This window comes from Ornithorhynchus anatinus, chromosome 2 (genome assembly GCF_004115215.2).
Source record: "Ornithorhynchus anatinus isolate Pmale09 chromosome 2, mOrnAna1.pri.v4, whole genome shotgun sequence".
NCBI classification, from domain to species: domain Eukaryota; kingdom Metazoa; phylum Chordata; class Mammalia; order Monotremata; family Ornithorhynchidae; genus Ornithorhynchus; species Ornithorhynchus anatinus.
In genome coordinates, this window is record NC_041729.1 from 99,643,613 (window position 1) to 99,662,848 (window position 19,236).

General features: G+C 46.7%; 1 protein-coding gene across 1 annotated transcript in view; it reads right to left on the reverse strand.

Moving 5' to 3' along the window:
- Nucleotides 1–2,810: 2,810 nt before the first annotated feature.
- The window catches only part of NKAIN2 (sodium/potassium transporting ATPase interacting 2), a 1,127,517-nt gene continuing 1,111,091 nt past the window's right edge, over nt 2,811–19,236 (reverse strand). The window contains exons 6-7 of the mRNA XM_029058747.1: nt 17,394–17,475; nt 2,811–2,983 (exon numbers count right to left, since the gene is read on the reverse strand). Of these exons, the coding sequence (XP_028914580.1) occupies nt 2,974–2,983; nt 17,394–17,475 (92 nt within the window). The 3' untranslated portion in view covers nt 2,811–2,973. The remainder of the gene's footprint in view (nt 2,984–17,393; nt 17,476–19,236) is intronic.

A 19,236-nucleotide genomic window follows, 5' to 3' on the forward strand; every position in this document is an offset into this window, starting at 1 on the left:
GTAAGGAAGGTCCCCGCTTTCTCTCCATGGGAGAAGAGTGCCTCAGATTTGTAAAGTGGTCTAAGCACTTACCTCTCACATTTATTCTCCTCTCACTCCGAGGAGACTCGGGGGACAGTTATTTACCCCTTCTCTCCCTTCCATTTTCCCAATGAGGTAACTGAGGCCCAGATGGTTAAGCAATTTCACCCAAGGTCACACAGCAAAAGGGAGCGCTGGGAAGGCACCCTTGTCTCCTGACTGCCGGCCTAATGCTCTTCCCTACGTAAGTCACGATGCAAGGCGGCAACATTCGCTCGTACCATGTTTCCCCGCATGTCACGTTCACGTCTTTACAGGGACCCCTCCGGTATCTATTTTCCTACATGCATTAGTCTTACATGCAACATGCATGTAGGATTCAGTGGCCATTTCGCAGAATTGGATTTTACAAGCACGCACCCACCCACCCACACGCACGCCAGGGAAAAATACGTCCTGCATTCTTTCTTCCATCTCACTCTCCCTGGGTGAAATCTCATTCCTCTGACATTTTCCAACCCTGTTTTTTGGGTGACCCAGATGTCCACGCGTTCACGGCCAAGGGGACCATTGCTGCAGGTCTAGCAGAACTCAAAGTGTCGGAGCCCAGCTTGGCCGAAACCAGACCAACGGAAAAGGGCTTGCCCTGTAGCCGTTAGCGGTTCTATCCAAGCCCTGCCTTTCTTTAGCCCACTCCGTTGGTGTGTTAGACACATCTATAGATGGATAGCAACAGATAGGTCTATCTCTAGATACCTATCTTTTGGGCGCCTCTAGGCCCGGCCCAAGGGAAAGCAAGAAACAAGGTCCTAAAAAAGCCTGAGCAGCGTATGTCATCCTCTAATGAAAGCCCCCCACCTCGAGGGCCTGGAATTACAGATCAAATTCTAAACGATACGAAATTTCCTAGGAGTTCAGAGTATTTCATAAACACATTGACCTACTAATAAGTTCCCAAAGGCATCTTGTTGCCAGCTACGTAACAGCACAGGTTCTTCAGCCACAATAATACAGGAAGATTAAAATACACACTCGGAGACACAACGGATCCCCCAAATACCACAGAGATCTCAAATATTTCACCAAGGTAACTATCTCCCCTTCGCCCACCCCCCCAAAAAAATAATCTCGTATGCTGAAGTTAGAAAACGAAAAAAAAAAGGTTCACTTACATAGAATCTTCCATTTGAGTTAGATATAAAAGAGTAAACCTAGCTAATACATATTTAGTTGGCCTCGGTTGATAGAAATCTGCGGATGTCTCTCTAGTTAGTAAAAGACACGTTTCTAGTTACTTAGAAAAGGACCTACGATGCAATAAATAAAAACGACGGGGTCAAGCGGCTCTGGTTCTGCGGTGGGTTGGTTGAAGAGTCGTTTCAGTGGATGACGGGAGCTGGGCATCTGCCCGATGTGGACTCCCCCGGTGGGGTTTTTTTTACCGATGAGACGGAAGGTTCCTGTTGGCTTGACTGTCGTGGATGGAGTGGCCTTTCCCAACCGCCGGGGGGGTCTATCTCCGGGAAAGACCTCAGCCGGCGGCATCTACCTTTTCCGCCATCCACCCCCTCCCCGGGGCTGTTGAGCGAGGCCGTCTCGTCCGCCCGCGGGAGAACGTTTTGGGAAAGGGGCGGATGGAGAGGAGGTTTCCGAACTCCCCGCTGCGCGCTGAGGTCAGTCTGGTGCGCAGCTTGGGCGCGTTAAGGCGAGGTCAGTACGTTGGGCTGGACGGCCTGGGCCGGGTGGCTCCATCCCTCGGGCCGGACCAGGACCGGACCAGGACCGGGCTGCCGCGGAGGAAGGTGGGGCAGGGGATGGCCAGCAAAGGGCACGTCCGCTTCTCCTTTCCGACCCGCTCGTCCCTCGGAGATCGCGAAATCGGGCGGCGGGGCGAGGAAGTCTGCCCGGTTGTGTGTGGTGTCAGTGTGTGTCTGTGAGTGAGTGTGTGTGCGCGAGAGAGAAACAGAGAGAGAGAGTCGATCGCATTTATTGAGGGCCTAGTGAATGCAGAACACTACACTAAGCTCTTGGGAGTGTGTGTGTATGTGTGTGAGAGAGAAAGAGTGTCAATGGTATTTATTGAAGACTTAGTGTGTTCAGAGCACTGTACTAAGCACTTGAGAGTGTGTGTGAGAGAGAGTCAATCGTATTTATTGAGCACTTACTATGTGAGAGCACTGTACTAAGCACTTGAGAGTGTGTGTGTGAGAGACAGTCAATCGTATTTATTGAGCACTTATTATGTGCAGAGCACTGTACTAAGTGCTTGGGAGTGTGTGTGTACGTGTGTCTGTGTGTGAGAGAGAAAGTCAATCGTATTTATCGAGCACACTGTACTAAGCACTTGGGAGTGTGTGTGTGTGTGAGAGAGAGTCAATCGTGTTTATTGAGCACTTACTGTGTGCAGAGCACTGTACTAAGCACTTGGGAGTGTGCGTGTTTGTGTGTAAGTGTGTGCATGTGTGTGAGTCAATCGCGTTTGCTGAGCACTCACTATGTGCAGAGCACTGTACTAAGTGCTTGGCAGTGTGTGTTTGTATGTGTGAGCATCAATCCTATTTATTGAGCGCTTACTGTCTGCAGAGCACTGTTCTAAGTGTTTGGGAGTGTGTGTGTGCGCGTGTGCATGTGCCAAGTGTGTGTATGAACATCGATCATATTTATCGAGCGCTTACTGTCTGCAGAGTACTGTACTAAGCGCTTGGGAGTGAGTGTGTGTTTTTGTATGCGTGTGTGAGAAAGAAGAAGCCAGTTGGAACCAGGTTTTTTTCTTTCTTTCTTTTCTTTCCTTTTTAATGTCTGACCATATGCTTAGGGTTTGGTGGGGTTTTTTTTTCTAAATTTTCAAACCCACTGACAGGTTGCTGCTTGCTCTTTATAAGACTGAGGAGCCTGTTGGGAATTGAGTTCTCTGAAAGGCCCTTGAGTTGGTGTGTTTGCAGGCCACCCTGCTTACTTGGACCTGAAAGAGAGAAATGAGAAAAAGATGTTGGTAATCCACCAGGAATGGTACGGTGTCTGTGATTCCATAATGGTAATGATATTAGTAATCATAATAAAAACTGTGATCTTCGTTCAACACTTACTATGTGCCAAGTCCTGGGGTACATACAATACAATCTGATCTGATACAATAGGAGAAGCAGCGTGGCCTGGTGGATGGAGCAAGGGCCTGAGAGTCAGAAGGTCCCGGGTTCTAATCCTGGCTCCGCTATTGTCTGCTGTGTGACCTTGGGCAAGTCACTTCACTTCTCTTGGTTCCCTCATCTGTAAAATGGGGATTGAGACTGTGCCCCCCATGTGGGCCAGGGACTGTGTCCAAACAGATTAACTTGTATCTACCCCAGCACGTAGTACAGTGCTTGGAACACATTAAACACTTAACAAATGCCACAATCATTATTATTATTATTGATCAGACAGGGCCCATGTCCCACGAAGGGCTCACAGTTTGATGGGGATGGAGTCCAGGTGAATGGATGAACAGATGAGATGAGGAATACCATCATAATAATACCATCAGAGGTCATGGGTTCGAATCCCAGCTCTGCCACTTGTCAGCTGTGTGACTGTGGGCAAGTCACTTCACTTCTCTGGGCCTCAGTGACCTCATCTGTAAAATGGGGATGAAGACTGTGAGCCCCACGTGGGACAACCTTATTACCCATATCTACCCCAGCGCTTAGAACAGTGCTCCGCACATAGTGAGTGCTTAACAAATACCAACATTATGTGCCAAGCACTGTTCTAAGCACTGGGAGGTTACAGGGTAATCAAGTTGTCCCACGTGGGGCTCACAGTCTTTAATCCCCATTTTACAGATGAGGAAACCAAGGCCCAGAGAAGTGAAGTGACTTGCCCAAAGTCACACAGCTGACAAGTGGTGGAAGTGGGATTAGTAAACACACAGTGCTTACTGCGTGCAGAGCACTGCACTAGCACTTGGGAGAGCCAGTAGACATGTTTCCTACTCACGAGTTTACAATCCAGAGGGGGAGAAAGACATTAATCCGAATAAAGAAATTTCAGATCTATATTTAAGTACTGTCGGGATGAGGGTGAGGTGAATACCATATAGCCAAGGGTCACAGATCCAAGTGCCCAGATGACCCGTATGAAGCAGCGTGGCTCAGTGGAAAGAGCGCGGGTTTAGGAGTCAGAGGTCACAGGTTCTAATCCCGGCTCTGCCGCTAGTCAGCTGTGTGACCTTGGGCAAGTCACTTAACTTCTCTGTGCCTCAGTTACCTCATCTATCAAATGGGGTTCGAAACTGTGAGCCCCACGTGGGACAACCTGATCACCGTATATCCGCCAGCAGCTTAGAACAGTGCTTTGCACATAGTAAGCGCTTAACAAATACCACAATATAGGAAGAGGGAGCCGGGGAAAAGGGGGCTTCATCGGGAAAGACCTTTTGAGGGAGATGTGACCTGAAGCAGCTGAGCCAGGATTAGAACCCCCCAGTTCTCTTGACTCTCAGGCCCCCGCCCTTTCCATTAAGCCACCCTGCTTTCTCCCTTCCCCAGCATCTCCGAATCACACAAAAGGGGCTTCAAATAGCTTTTTACAATTTCTACCCAAGCCTCCTCTCACTTTCAGAGCTCACTTACTCGGGTGGAACAGCCTATTTCTGGGGACAAATGGATTTGAATTGGTTTATGCTTTGGCAGGCAAGAGAGAATGCAATCTTCTCCGGTGATCTCTTCAGCATCGCCGGAAATATCCCTGGAGGCGGCTGTGGGCCTAGACCGAGTAAACATCTGCTCTGGGCCACGTGAAGCAGGTAGGTCTCTAAAAGAACCAGCCGTCTTAGAGACCCGGGCTCTTAGGAGCGAGGATGAGCCAGGTGTCCACAGATTAATGTCCTCTCAGACCAACAGCATGTAATCTGCACGTCGCCCCGCCTGGTCGGGAAGTCAGTCGGTCATTCATATTTATTGAGCACTTACTGTGTACAGAGCACTGCATTAAGTGCTCAGGGGAGCATGATATAACGATATAATAATTATACTAACGTTGGTATTTGTTAAGCGCTTACTATGTGCAGAGCATATTTGTTAAGCGCTTACTATGTGCAGAGCACTGTTCTAAGTGCTGGGGTAGATACAGGGTAATCAGGTCATCCCACGTGAGGCTTACAGTTAATCCCCAATTTACAGATGAGGTAACTGAGGCACAGAGATGTGAAGTGACTTGCCCACAGTCACACAGCTGACAAGTAGCAGAGCTGGGATTCAAACCCATGACCTCTGACTCCCAAGCCCAGGCTCTTTTCACTGAGCCACGTTCCTGCCGACAGCGAGCTTATGATCTAGAAGTGAGACGATGTTGAATATAAATAAATTGTTACAGATATGGATGTAAGTGCTGGAAACCAATCTGCCTGGTTCCCCTTCAAATGAAAAGAACCATCTTAGCATCTGAGGAGCGCAAAACTGCCTCCTCTTTAAATGAATTTGTAGCAGTGTTTTCAGATCATCTTTTGGGACCAAGGTCGCCTGCCTGCCTGACTCCCATCTCCTGTAGTGAAAACCCCACAGTTAAAATAATAATAATAATGATATTTATTAAGCACTTACTATGTGCCAAGTGCTGTTTTAAGCACTGGAGGAGATACAAGGTAATCAGGTTATCCCATGTGGGGCTCACAGTCTTAATCCCCATTTTACAGAAGAGGTAACTGAGGCACAGAGAAGTGAAGTGACTTGCCCAAAGTCACAGAGCTGACAAGTGGTGGAACTGGGGATTAGAACCCACAACCTCTGACTCCAAAGCCTGTGCTTTTTCCACTAAGCCACACTGCTTGGCCTTCTGAGAACCAACAGCCAAGTTCTGCTGGGGGGTGCTCGTCGGTACTGTCGAGAAACTCTGGGGCCGCGACCCCAGAATTGGCCCCCCTCATACTTTCCTGACCCCCAGACCCTGGGGGTCTCCCGCAGTCCACCCCCCACCAGTCTCCCTGGTGGCCCGGCTGTAACAAGAGGAAGGGGGTACCCGGGCGAGAGCATTTTTCACAGCACATCTCTCTCAGGGTAGAGATTTTCTCTCAGCTCTCCCCAGTGGGCCGTGTAACGCCGTCAGGGTGCTGAAACAGAAATCAGCCCCGAGTGCTGGATCGCTCTGCTTTACAAGTCTTGGATAAAGAAGAGATGCACTGGGGAGAAAACTGAGTGCGGGGTGGACTCTCGCTCAAAGGGATGGTATCTATTTACTCTGTAGTGCTCCTCCAAGCGCTTAGTACTCTTTTTGGTATTTGTTAAGCGCTTTCTATGTAGAAGGAGCTGTTCTAAGCGCTGGGGTGGAGACAAGGCAATCAGGTTGGACACAATCCAGGTCTCATATCGGGCTCACAGTTTTAATCTCAATTTTTCAGATGAGGTAACTGAGGAACAGAGAAGTCAAGTGACTTGCCCAAGGTCATACAGCAGACAAGAAGTGAAGCCAGGACTAGAACCCAGGCCCCTCTGATTCCCAGGCTCGTGCTCTATCCACTACATCACACTGCTTCTCAAAAAAAGAGAAGCAGCGTGGCTCAGTGGAAAGAGCCCGGGCTTGGGAGTCAGAGGTCGTGGGTTCTAATATCGACTCCGCCACTTGTCTGCTGGGTGACCTTGGGCAAGTCACTTAACTTCTCTGGGCCTCAGTTCCCTCATCTATAAAAATGGGGATTAAAACAATGTGAGCCCCACGTGGGACAATCCGATTACCCTGTATCTACCCCAGTGCTTAGAACAGTGCTCTGCACATAGTAAGCACTTAACAAATACCATAATTATTAAAAAAGGAAAAGATGGGAACCTGTGCACGAGAATCTACTCTGCACACAACACTTGGTATCTGGTAAGCATTTTGACATTCACTGACCCTTTGAGCCTCATAGCAGTTATGCACATAACCACCTGTAATTTATTTTAATGTCTGTCTCCCCTTTAATTTTAAAGTTCCTACTTCATTGTACTGTACTCTCCCAAGTGCTCTGCACACAGTAGGTGCTCATTGAATACCACTGACTGTTTGATTGACAGTATACACCCAATAAATGATATTGATGGATCAGCTGATAAGTCCTTTCTCCCTTTGAACTTCAGCAAGTTACTTAACTTCTCTGTGCCTCAGTTCCTTCATCTGTAAAATGGGGATTAAGACTGTGAGCCCCATGTGGGGCAGGGACTGTGTCCAACATGATTTCCTTGTACATTCCAGCGCTCAGTACAGTACCTGGCACAGAGTCAGAGCTTAACAAATGCCATCATCATCGTTATTGTTATTATTATTACGTGAGACAGTCCTGTGTCCAGTACGATTAGCATGTATCTACCCTAGCACTTAGAACCGTGCTTAAAAAATACCATCGTCATCATTATTATTATTATAATTTTTGGCAAGGACACGAAGAAAGTGGAAAGCAGAGAGTGAAAGTATGCAGCATCGAGGCTGAAGCACCCTCTGGCTGCGTAAACAAATTAGAGTACATCGAATAAGCACACGGCATGGGGTGGGGGAGGGAGTAGGGGTACCCCGGGCACCCCAACACCAGGACAGAGTGAAAATCACGCCGATGTCGTTATCCTCTGGACCGTCAGTTTTAAGACTCTCCACCAGTTGTCTCCCTTTTACTTTCCAGCTTCACTTTAGTTCATGCTCTTTGCTCTTCCCAAGCAAGTTATCAGCCTCTTTCCCATCCCTCCCCCTTGACCCTCTCTCCCCACCATGGCTCATGCCTTTCCCCATCCAGGACACTCTCCCTCTCTCAGTTTCACCATACCACGTCCTTAAAACCCTCCTGAAAAGTCATCTCTAGGAAGCATTCCCAGATTAATCCCTCCCCCAAACAATAATAATATTTGTTAAGTGCTTACTCTGTATTAGGATGGATCAGACACGGTCCCTGTCCAACAGTCTAAGTAGGAAGGAGTTCAGGATTGAATCCCCGTTTTTCAGATGAGGAAACTGAGGCCCAGAAAAGTTAAGTGACTTGCCCAGGGTCACATGGCAGGCAAGTGGCAGAGCTGGGATTAGAACTCAGGACCTCTGACTCCCAGTCCCCTGCTCTTTCCCCTAGGTCATGCTGCTTCTCTACAAAACAGTCCATCAACAACATTGTTAATAAAATATCGCTCGACAAATCCCAGCACCAGGTACAACCAGTCACAGCTTCCCTTTCTCTGACTGGAGCAAGCAAGGGCTTTAATGGTACAGTTCCCTCTCTCCTAGGGGAGGAGGTTTCTGCTAATGGCACATTGTCCTGTGGGAGACCAGATTCTTGTCTGCCAGAACAGAGGAAGCTGGTTTCACCTCTTTATCAGGGGGCAGGTGCAGATAAACTGATCCAGATCTTCCTTCATCGTCTTGATCAATGAACAGGCTGTCAACAAGTTATTAACAGTTGAATCGATGGCATGATGCTTGACCTTTTCTTTTTCAATTAATTTTCGATGACTTCCCGAAGTGCCAGAAGCAGAAATCCTTCATGAGTGAATGACTGACATTCACCTCCCTTTAAACCGTAAGCCCCTTGAGGGCGGAGAACGTGTCATTTGTCGTACTCTCCCAAGTGCTTAGTACAGCATTCTGCTCACTGTAGGTGCTCAATCAACAATATTGATTGATGGATTGATCACTAGGCGACTAATTCCTGAAGATCAGTTGGTAGCACAAGAGCTGTGTTTTTTCCCCCCTTAATTGCACTCTTAGACAAAAGGTCTCACACACATACCCTTGGGTGAATTTCAATGTCAGTGTGTCTCTTCTGAGGACAGAGGACAGCTGTATGTTGACAAACTGATTTCATATGGGAGACAAACTACCTGTAAAAGGTGATAATTTGGGGAGAATTCCCCATTATTCCTGGAATAAGATTTCCTCCCCGGATTAATTAGCTTTGGCAAATAATACCATTGCTCAATTTGGGAAGGTCATAGTCCATCGCTCTCCACAGGGGAATTTCATGAGCTGGATAGAAGGAGCATTTTTTTTTCTGGAGGGGAATGAAAACAGCAGTCGACCCGAAACTGGGGACGTAGCGACAATTCCTCCCGTGCTGAAATGTCCGGAAATTCAGATGAGGCCACGCTTTGTGAACGTCACTCTTTAGGTAGTATTTATTGAGCACTTACTGCACCACTATACTGGGTATGCTCAGGATGTGAAGCACCGTACTGAATAACTACTATGTGCAGAGCAGTGTAGGTGAATGCCTATATGTGCACAGCACTGGACTGAGTACCTACTGCATGCAGAACATTGCACTGAGATCTAGTTTGTATTGTGTACTGAACTGAGTCTCTACTGTTTTCAGAGCCTTGTGGACTGTAAGCTCCCCCTGTAAACCGTTATAATGTATATCGTAATTGTTATATTATACTCTCCCAAGCCCCCCTCTCAGGGTCACACCTGGAGAGTTTCCAGTACCCTATTAGTCTCGGCGATGGGAGGGAGAGTCAAGCAGAGACCTCTCCATTCCATTTCTAGCTTGGGCAGTGTCTAGCTAGCGGAAGGCAATCGGCTACAGGTCAAAACTCACCCATGCTGGGCAGCAGCGGCACGGGAGAGAGTCGAGGGCGGACAGTCAGGTTTACTGCACGGAAGGCGGCGATGGTAAACCACTTCTGGATTTTTACCAAGAAAATTCTATGGAATCACTGCCAGAACGATTACAGATGGAGAGCAGAGCGATCTGGGAGGGATGCGTCCGTGGTATCGCTATGGGTCGGAAATGACTCGACGGCATAAGACAAGACTCTTCTAAGCACTTAATACGGTGCTTTGCACCCAGTAAGCGCTCGATAAGTATGATTAATAATAATAATAATAGACTGTAAGGTCCTTATGAGCAGAGAACATGTCTAACAACTTCTAGACTGTGAGCCCGTTGTTGGGTAGGGATTGTCTCTGTTGCTGAATTGTACTTCCCAAGAGCTTAGTACAGTGCTCCGCACACAGTAAACGTTCAATAAGTACGATGGAATGAATGAACAACTCTGTTGTACTATACTTTTCCAAGTACTTAGTACACTGTTCTGCACACAGTAAGTGCTCAGTAACAGTGCCTTAAACATAGCAAGCGCTTAACAAATACCTCAATTATTATTATTAATAATAATAAATACTATTGATTGATTAAACAAGGTGCTTGGGAGAATATGAGCTTGGGGCAACGGTAAAGCACTTCCATAATATTACCCAGAAAACTCTATCGATCCACTATCAGAACGACTGCAGATGAAGGTGAGGTGTTCTGGCAGAGATGTGTCCAGGGCGTTGCTATGGGTCGGAGATAACTGGACGGCATAAGACAAGACAAGGGCTTCTAACTCTATTGTACTGTCCCAGATGTTTAGTTTAGTTGTCTGCACACAGAAGGCAGGCAATAAATACTCTCGATTGGTTGTCTGCCTAATAATAATAATGCTGGTATTTGTTAAGCTCTTACTATGTGCCAAACACTGTTCTAAGTGCTGGGGTAGATACAAGGTAATCAGGTTGTCCCACGTAGGGCTCACAGTCTTCATCCCCATTTGAGAGATGAGGTAACCGAGGCACAGAGAAGTTAAGTGACTTGCTCAAGGTTACACAGCTGACAAGCGGTGGAGCCGGGATTCGAACCCACGACCTCTGACTCCCAAACCTGGGCTCTTTCCACTGAGCCACGCTGCTTCTCCTGAGCCTACCTGAGAAGTAGAAGACATAGTTCTCCATTCACATGCGCTAGTTTCTGCATGATGAAATTCTTCCTCTGGCCTGTAAGCCAATTGTGGGCAGGCAACCAGTCTACTAACTCTGCTATAGACTACTCTCCCAGGTGCTTTAGTGCAGTGCTCTGCACACAGCGAGCACTTAATAAATGCAATTGATCGATTGATTTATTGAATGGGTACTATGGAAATCTCATTAGTATAGGAAATCCTATAAGTATTGGGATATATTCCGCCTCTGACAAACAAGAGAAGCAGTGTGGCCTATTGGAAAGCTCACATGTTTGGAAATCAGAGGACCTGGCTTCTAATATTAGCTCTGCCATTTTTCAGTCAGTCATATTTATTGAGTGCTTACTGTCTGCAAATCCCTTGCCCATGGATTTGCTCCCTTTATTCACCCCTACCTCAGCTCCATAGCACCTAGGTAATATCTGTAATTTATTTATTTATATTAATGCCTGTCTCCCCCTCTAGACTGTAAGCTTATTGTGGGCAGGGAATGCGATTACTAAGTCTATTATACTGTCATATTGTACTAAGTGCTTGGGAGAATAAGCATAACAATATCACAGACACATTCCCTGCCCACAACGAGGTTATAGTATAGCGGGGGTTGGACAAGTCACTTAACTTCTCTGTGCCTCGATTTCCTCAAGGTAAAATGGGGATAATTCCTTCTCCCTTATTAGACGGCGATCCTCATGTCGACAGGGACTGTGTTCAACCTGAGTATCTCGTATCTACCCAGCGCTTAGTGCTTAGCACTATACTAAGCACTCAGTGGTTGGCACTGTAAGCATTTAACAAACATCATTAGCAAATATTACTAGGAAGAGCGAAGGCAGTATGGAATAGCCTCATTTCTCCTAGGGGCGGTGAGGAGAACTGAGAGGGCTTAAACACGGAGAAGCAGCGGTGGCTCAGTGGAAAGAGCCCGGGCTTGGGAGTCAGAGGCCATGGGTTTGAATCCCGGCTCTACGACTTGTCAGCTGTGTGACTGTGGGCAAGTCACTTCACTTCTCTGTGCCTCAGTTCCTTCATCTGGAAAATGGGGATTAAGACTGTGAGCCTCATGTGGGGCAACTGATTACCCTGTATCTACCCCAGCGCTGAGAACAGGGCTCTCCACATAGTAAGCGCTTAACAAATACCAACAGTGTTATTATTATTTTTATTGTTATCTCAGGGAAGGGACTCCCTGTGCTGATGACAGGAGACAATATTCAGGCAGTTCTCATTTAATGAACGAGGGGTTTCCACGACCGGTTTCTTGATCATCAGCTGCTCACAAATATTTCCACAAGAGGGCAGGAGAGGAAACTCAAAAGAAAAGACTGGGGAATTTAAAGAGGCAAAATCACTGGTATTTATTGAGAGCTCTCTGTGTGCAGGACGCTGTACTAGATGCCTGGGAGAGTCCAATATAATAGAGTTGGTAAAAACGTTCCTTGCCCATAATGAGCTTACAGATATTTGGATTATTTGTAGATAATCCCCTGTCTCTCCCCACTCCAGGCCATACCTCTCCCTGCTGATCAGATCATTTTCCTACAAAAAACTGAGTCGGTGTTTCTTCACTCCGCAAGAACCTCCAGTGATTTCCCATCCACCTCTACATGAAACAGAAACTCCTTACCATTAGCTTGAAAGCACTCAATCACCTCGCCCCCTCCTACCTTATTTTACTAGTTTCCTATTATAACCCAGCCTGCACAATTTGCTCCTCTAATGCCAACCTACTCACTGTACCTCCACCTCATCTATCTCACTGCTGACCTCTCACCTTCATCCTGCCTCTAGCCTGATTAAATCCTCTCTATATATCTGACAGACAATTACTCTCCACCTTCAAAGCCTTATTGAAGGCCTATCTCCTCCAAGGGGCCTTCCCTGATTAAGCCCTTATTTTCTTTCCTCTCACTCCCTTCTGCCACACCCTTGCCCAGGGATTTGCTCCCTTTATTCACCCCTACCTCAGCTCCACTGCACCTATGTAATATCTGTAATTTATTTATTTATATTAATGCCTGTCTCCCCCTCTAGACTGTAAGCTTATTGTGGGCAGGGAATGTGATACCTAACTCTGTTATACTGTTATTGTACTCTCCCAAGCCCTTAGTACAATGCTCTGCTCACCATAAGTGCTCGATAAATATGATTGATTGACTGATGGAGTACAGAGAAGTAGCGTGGCTCGGTGGAAAGAGCACGGGCTTTGGAGTCAGAGGTCATGGGTTCGAATTCCAGCTCTGCCACTTGTCAGCTGTGTGACTGTGGGCAAGTCACTTAACTTCTCTGTGCCTCAGTGACCTCATCTGTAAAATGGGGATGAAGACTGTGAGCCCCACGTGGGACAACCTGATTCCCCTGTGTCTACCCCAGCGCTTAGAACAGTGCTCTGTACAAAGTAAGCGCTTAACAAATACCAACATTATTATTATTACAGATTTCTATTTGGTTACCCTGGCCCCCACCCTTCTGAATAATGCACAGAAAAGGCAGAATTTCCTAGGTATTTATAACGTGTGGGGAGTCGGTGGGTCTGCCGGCAGATGATAAGGAACTAGAGCTGTCCGGTAGGGAAACCTGTTACTTTTGGTGCTTCTTTTATAGCCTATGGCCCTTTTGTCCATAACAATTCCAAACCTTTTGTCTCAAGGTTACTGAATGCAACATGATTACAGGTGACCCTCAGACACTTGGAATCCTAAGAGAAAGGAGGCTCAAGCATCCTGCCCTTCAAGTCACCGGCCATAATATCAGAGAGGATTTAGGGGTTCTTGGATGGCTTTGATGCCTTTAGGGGAGAGGTTCCAGAAAAATCCAAGACATGGTCATTCCTGCAGGACAATGACCCAAAGCTAAAGATGCAGTTTCTCAAATCCACCCCTACGAAGTGAAGGCATTAGACAGTACTAAGGAGATGGTCACATGGTAATGGGTCCATCGGTTAACTTTCGTATTTGTACAAATGAAATTCCGTGACTGTTTTAATAATGGTGATGATGGCCTTTATTGATTGCTTACTGTGTGCCAAGCACGATGTTAAGCACTCAGATAGGCACAAGGTAGTTGGATTGGATATAGTCCCTAGCCCATGTGGGACTCACCATCTAAAAGGGAGGCATTTTCTCCTTATTTTAAGATGAAGAAACGAAAACACAGAGAATTTAAGTGACCTGTCCAAGGTCACAAAACAGGCAAATGGCAGAATGGGGAACCAGAAATTTGACTCCCGGTTGTGGACTTCTACTCCCTCCACCCCCTCTTCCTATCCCGAGCCCTTGAGGGTCTCTAATGAGGTATTCAGGAGCCCAAGCTGTGTGACCTTTGACAAATCACTTAACTTCTCGGTGCCTCAGGTCCCTCATCTGTAAAATGGGAATTCAACACCTCTTCCCCTTCCTTCTTAGACTGTGAGCCCCAAGCGGGACTTGATGATCTTTTATCTGCCCCTTTTCCGCTCAACCGGTGGGTTGGCACGGTATACGTGCCGAAGGGCAAATGGTCCAGTTGGCCCCAGCACGTGGACAATCACGAGACGGGGACGTGGCAGTGCTCAGCATTTCCGCATCAAGGGGAGGGGTAGAAGAAGCCGGGCTGAGCTGGGGGAAGGCGGGTTTCGTAGCCGCTGTGGAGAGGGCAGCAGCTGGTCTGGAATGGGCACCCCTACCCGCAGTGACGGAGGATAGGACCAGCCCAAGTTAGGACAGGAGACTCCGGGGGCAATCGGTAACTGTGGGATCCGTGAATATCGAAATACCGTAATGGACTTGCCCCGAGGCGCCCGAGGAAGGAGATAGGAGGCCCGCAACTATATTTAACTAAATAGTAGCTACAGGGAACTCAATCGAAGCGCTTGTCTGATCGTCTATCTGTATCGATCGTCAGTTGTAACTAATAAACACCTATCCATTGTGCCACCTGGGGTCTCTCATTCATCTTGACTCAGAATCCCAAACAAACTCGATCCCCCCTTCGAGGTTGGTCAGTGACACCACTCCTATGCTCTTTCCGTGCCACTTCCCAGAGGGACTGTACTCAATTTTGTCCTTCAGTGATACCTTCAGGAATTGGATCTAAGCCTGGAAGCCGTAAGAAATTGGCAACGTAAGCAGCAGCATGGCCTAGTGGAAAAAGTAGCGATCTGGGAGTCAGAGAACCTGGGTTCTAATCCCGGCCCCAGTACTTGTCTGCTACGTGACCTTGGGCAAGTCACTTAACTTCTCGGTGCTTCGGTTCCCTCATCTGAAAAATGGGGATTCAATACCTGTACCTCTTCCTACTTAGACCGTGAGTCCTGTATGGGACCTGATGATCTTGTATGTACTCCAGCGCCTAGTACAGTCCTTGGAATGTAGTAAGTGCTTAACAAATACCATTATTATTATTATTGCCAAATGGGTGAGACTAATGGCCCTGGATTCTGCCTTTGACAGTGGTCCCAGGGCATTTGAAGAAACCAGTACTTGTCCTCTCCTGGGCACCCACGCTCAGAGTTCTGGAGATTTCTTCCAACACATTCCCTCTCCATCTCTAACTTCTCCTCTTGTAGTAAACTGTGAAGCTACTGTCTGTGAATTGTATCAACCTTTCCTCAGGCTTCTAACTTCCCCTTCTCCACCACAAACTTTCTTAATAACGATAATAATAATAATAGTAATGACAATGATTGTAGTTTTTGCTAAATGCTTACTATTAAACAGTGAGGCTCGGTGGAAAAAGCGCAGGTTTGGAAGTTAGAGGTCATGGGTTTGAATCTTGGATCCACCACTTGTCAGCTGTGTGACTTTGGGTAAGTCACTTCACTTCTCTGTGCCTCAGTTACCTTATCTGTAAAATGGGGATTAAGACTGTGAGCCCCACGTGGGACAACCTGATTACCTTGTAGCCCCCTAGTGTTTAGAACAGTGTTTGGCACATAGTAAGCACTTAAAAAATACTATCATTATGTGCCAGGCACTGTACTAAACCCTGGGGTGGGTGCAAGCAAATTGGGTTGGATACAGTCCCTGTCCCACATAGGCCTCACAGTCTTAGAGAAGCAGCGTGGCTCAGTGGAAAGAGCCCGGGCTTGGGAGTCAGAGGTCATGGGTTCGAATCCCGACTCTGCCCCTTGTCAGCTGTGTGACTGTGGGCAAGTCACTTAACTTCTCGTTGCTTCAGTTCCCTCATCTGTAAAATGGGGATGAAGACTGTGAGCCTCACGTGGGACAACCTCATTCCCCTGTATCTACCCCAGCGCTTAGAACAGTGCTCTGCACGTAGTAAGCGCTTAACAAATACCAACATTATTAATTCCTATTTTCCAGATGAGGTAACTGAGGTACAGAAAAGTGAAGTGACTTGCCCAAGGTCACACAGCAGACAAGTGGCAGAATCAGGATTAGAACCCAGGTCCTTCTGACTTCCAGGCCCATGCTCTGTCCACTGGGCTATGCTGCTTCTCTAGTAACCTATTACAAACTTCTTGTCCAACTAATTATGGATATTCCTCTTGAACTCACTGATATTCTCTGCCTCCACTACACTGCTACCCATGGAAACTGCTCCTTTGTGCTCATCCCACTGATTATAGGTCAGGTATTTTGCGTGTTGAAGAGAAAGGATGAGGATGGAACTGGGAACTGGATAATCTATTGTGATTTCCACTCCATTTCCCAAGAAGTGAAAGTTGATTGCATTTCTAGACAGTAAGGATAGACAAAGCATCATGTCATTTGTGTATTTAACTCCTTGAGAACAATAAAAAAACCCCAAATATGTGGACAGTTAAGAAAGTTGCAAATGCGGCAGTGGAAAGAGCACGGGCCAGGAAGTCAGAGGACATGGATTCTAATCCTAGCTCTGCCAATTGCCTGCTGTGTGACCTTGGGCAAATCGCTTAACTTCTCTGTGCCTCAGTTTCCTCAGTTGTAAAATGGGGGTTAAATACCTGTGCCCCCCCAATAAAACCATGAGCCCCACGTGATGCAGGGACCACATCCGACCGGATTAACTTGTATCTATGCCAGGGCTTAGAACAGTGCTTGACACATAGTAAACACTTAATAATAATAATGATGGCATTTGTTAAGTGCTTACTATGTGCGAAGCACTGTTCTAAGCACTGGTGGGAGGGGATGCAAGGTGATCAGGTTGTCCCGCGTGGCGCTCACAGTCTTCATCTTCATTTTACAGATGAGAAAACTGAGGCCCAGAGAAGTTAAATGACTTGCCCAAAGCCACATAGCTGACAAGCAGCGGAGCTGGTATTAGAACACATGACCTCTGATTCCCAAGCCCAGGCTCTTTCCAATGAGTCATGCTGCTTCCCTAAGAAATGTAATAATCAGCATCATCATCATTACTCCATTGTACTCTGCCAAGTGTTCAGAACAATGCTTTGCACACGGTAAGGCCTCAGTAAATACCATCGATTATTGATCCTGTTAATACTGCTAGGGTAGACTTCATGAGATTCTTATTTGCAAAATTAAGATTATTAAAAAATGATGCATATGTCATTAACTATCTTTATGGAGGAAGAGTAAAGTACCGAATGAGTAGGTGAATTCAGTCATCAAGAAAATCTGCGCCTCTTCCTCCGGTAAAAGCCACATCATTCTTCCAGTTTAATGATCCCATACTATCTCCCGGGCCCCTCTGCCGCGAATCGCCAAGTTCTGTACTTACATGTACATGGGCTGTAGCTGTAAATGAGATGTCTTCTGTGGACCTTGATAGCCGTAAGAGTCAAACCCACCTATGAAATCAACTGAAAGGGGAAAATGGGCTTCATTAGTAACAACTTTTAAGAGATAAACACTCAAGAACACGGTTTATCCCAGATTCCCACCACAGACCACCTAATAATCTATTAAACCGAAAGTGACTAATTGTGGAGAATGTAAAAAAAAAAAAAGGCGGTCTCTCTGGGTAATGATTTTTTGGCTTATCTAAGAGACTTAATTACAGATTTAGGAGAGTCCATATTCACGTTGGAGGAAGAATTCTACATTTGCTTCCAGCAAGGAAGACCCGACTGGAGAATATAGAAGGTTTTTTTTTTTTTGATTACTATAAATTCTGTGTCATTCTCTTTTTTCTTTCCTTTTAACACGGAAGTTTCCAGCAGCAAATCCAATCACAGAGGGTGGTGCAGTTACTAGGGCTCGGTGTGGGTTCAACAGCAGAATTGATTGGGAGACTGACAGGCAGGCTGCCTCAGTAGATCCTCTGTAAACTGGCTTGGACGGGGCCCCTGCCCTAACACTGCTTCCTTTTGGAAAAAACAGAACAAAAATAACTCCAACTATCCAGACATATGCAGCTGAGACGATGCAGGAATAGTAATCCGTACTTCTATTGCTTGTCCGTTTTATGGTTTTCAGTGGAGAAATGGAAGCTAAGTACTCTGGGATCAGTGACGATGTTATTAGCCTATTTGCATCAAATAGAATGAGAACATGAGATAGTCATCCTTCACTCATTGGATTCATTCAATAGCGTTTATTGAGTACTTACTGCGTGCAGAGGACTGTACAATAGACACATTCCCTGCCCACGACGAGCTTACAATCTAGAGTTGTCTCTTTCTTTGAACAGCTTTATCTCACTATAGCTTCTCCCTGCTCATCAGACTGGGAGCTTCATGTGGAACAGGGATTGTGTCCATCTGACTGTACTGTGTATATCCCAGCATAGAACTATATAGTTCATTCATTCATTTATTCATTCATTCATTCAATCATTTATTCATTCAATAGTATTTATTGAGCACTTACTATGTGCAGAGCACTGTACAAATCGGTAACAGATAGAGACAATCCCTGCCCTTTGACGGGCTCACAGTCTAATCGGGGGAGACGGACAGACAAGAACAATAGCAATAAATAGAATCGAGGGGATGCACGTCTCATTAAAACAATAGCAAATAAATAGAATCAAGGGGATGTACATCTCATTAACAAAATAAATAGGGTAATGAAGATATATACAGTTGAGCAGACGAGTACAGTGCTGAGGGGATGGGAAGAGAGAGGGGGAGGAGCAGAGGGAAAGGGGGGAAAAGAGGGCTTAGCTGTGGAGAGGTGAAGTGGGGGTAGAGGGAGCAGAGGGGAAAGGGGAGACTTTTCAGTCTGGGAACGCCTCTTGGAGGAGGTGAGCTCTAAGTAGAGTTTTGAAGAGGGGAAGAGAATTAGTTTGGCGGCGGTGAGGAGGGAGGGCGTTCCAGGACCGCGGGAGGACGTGGCCCGGGGGTCGACGGCGGGATAAGCGAGAGCGGGTGACGGTGAGGAGGTGGGTGGCAGAGGAGCGGAGCGTGCGGGGTGGGCAATGGAAAGAGAGAAGGGAGGAGAGGTAGGAAGGGACAAGGTGATGGAGAGCCTTGAAGCCTAGAGTGAGGAGTTTCTATGCTTGCGGTACATTTTGTCTTATGCCGCTGTCGGTTTCCGATCCAAAGCGACTCCGTGGACACATCTCTCCCAGAACACCCCACCTCCATCGGCAATCGTTCTGGTTGTTTATCCAAAGAGTT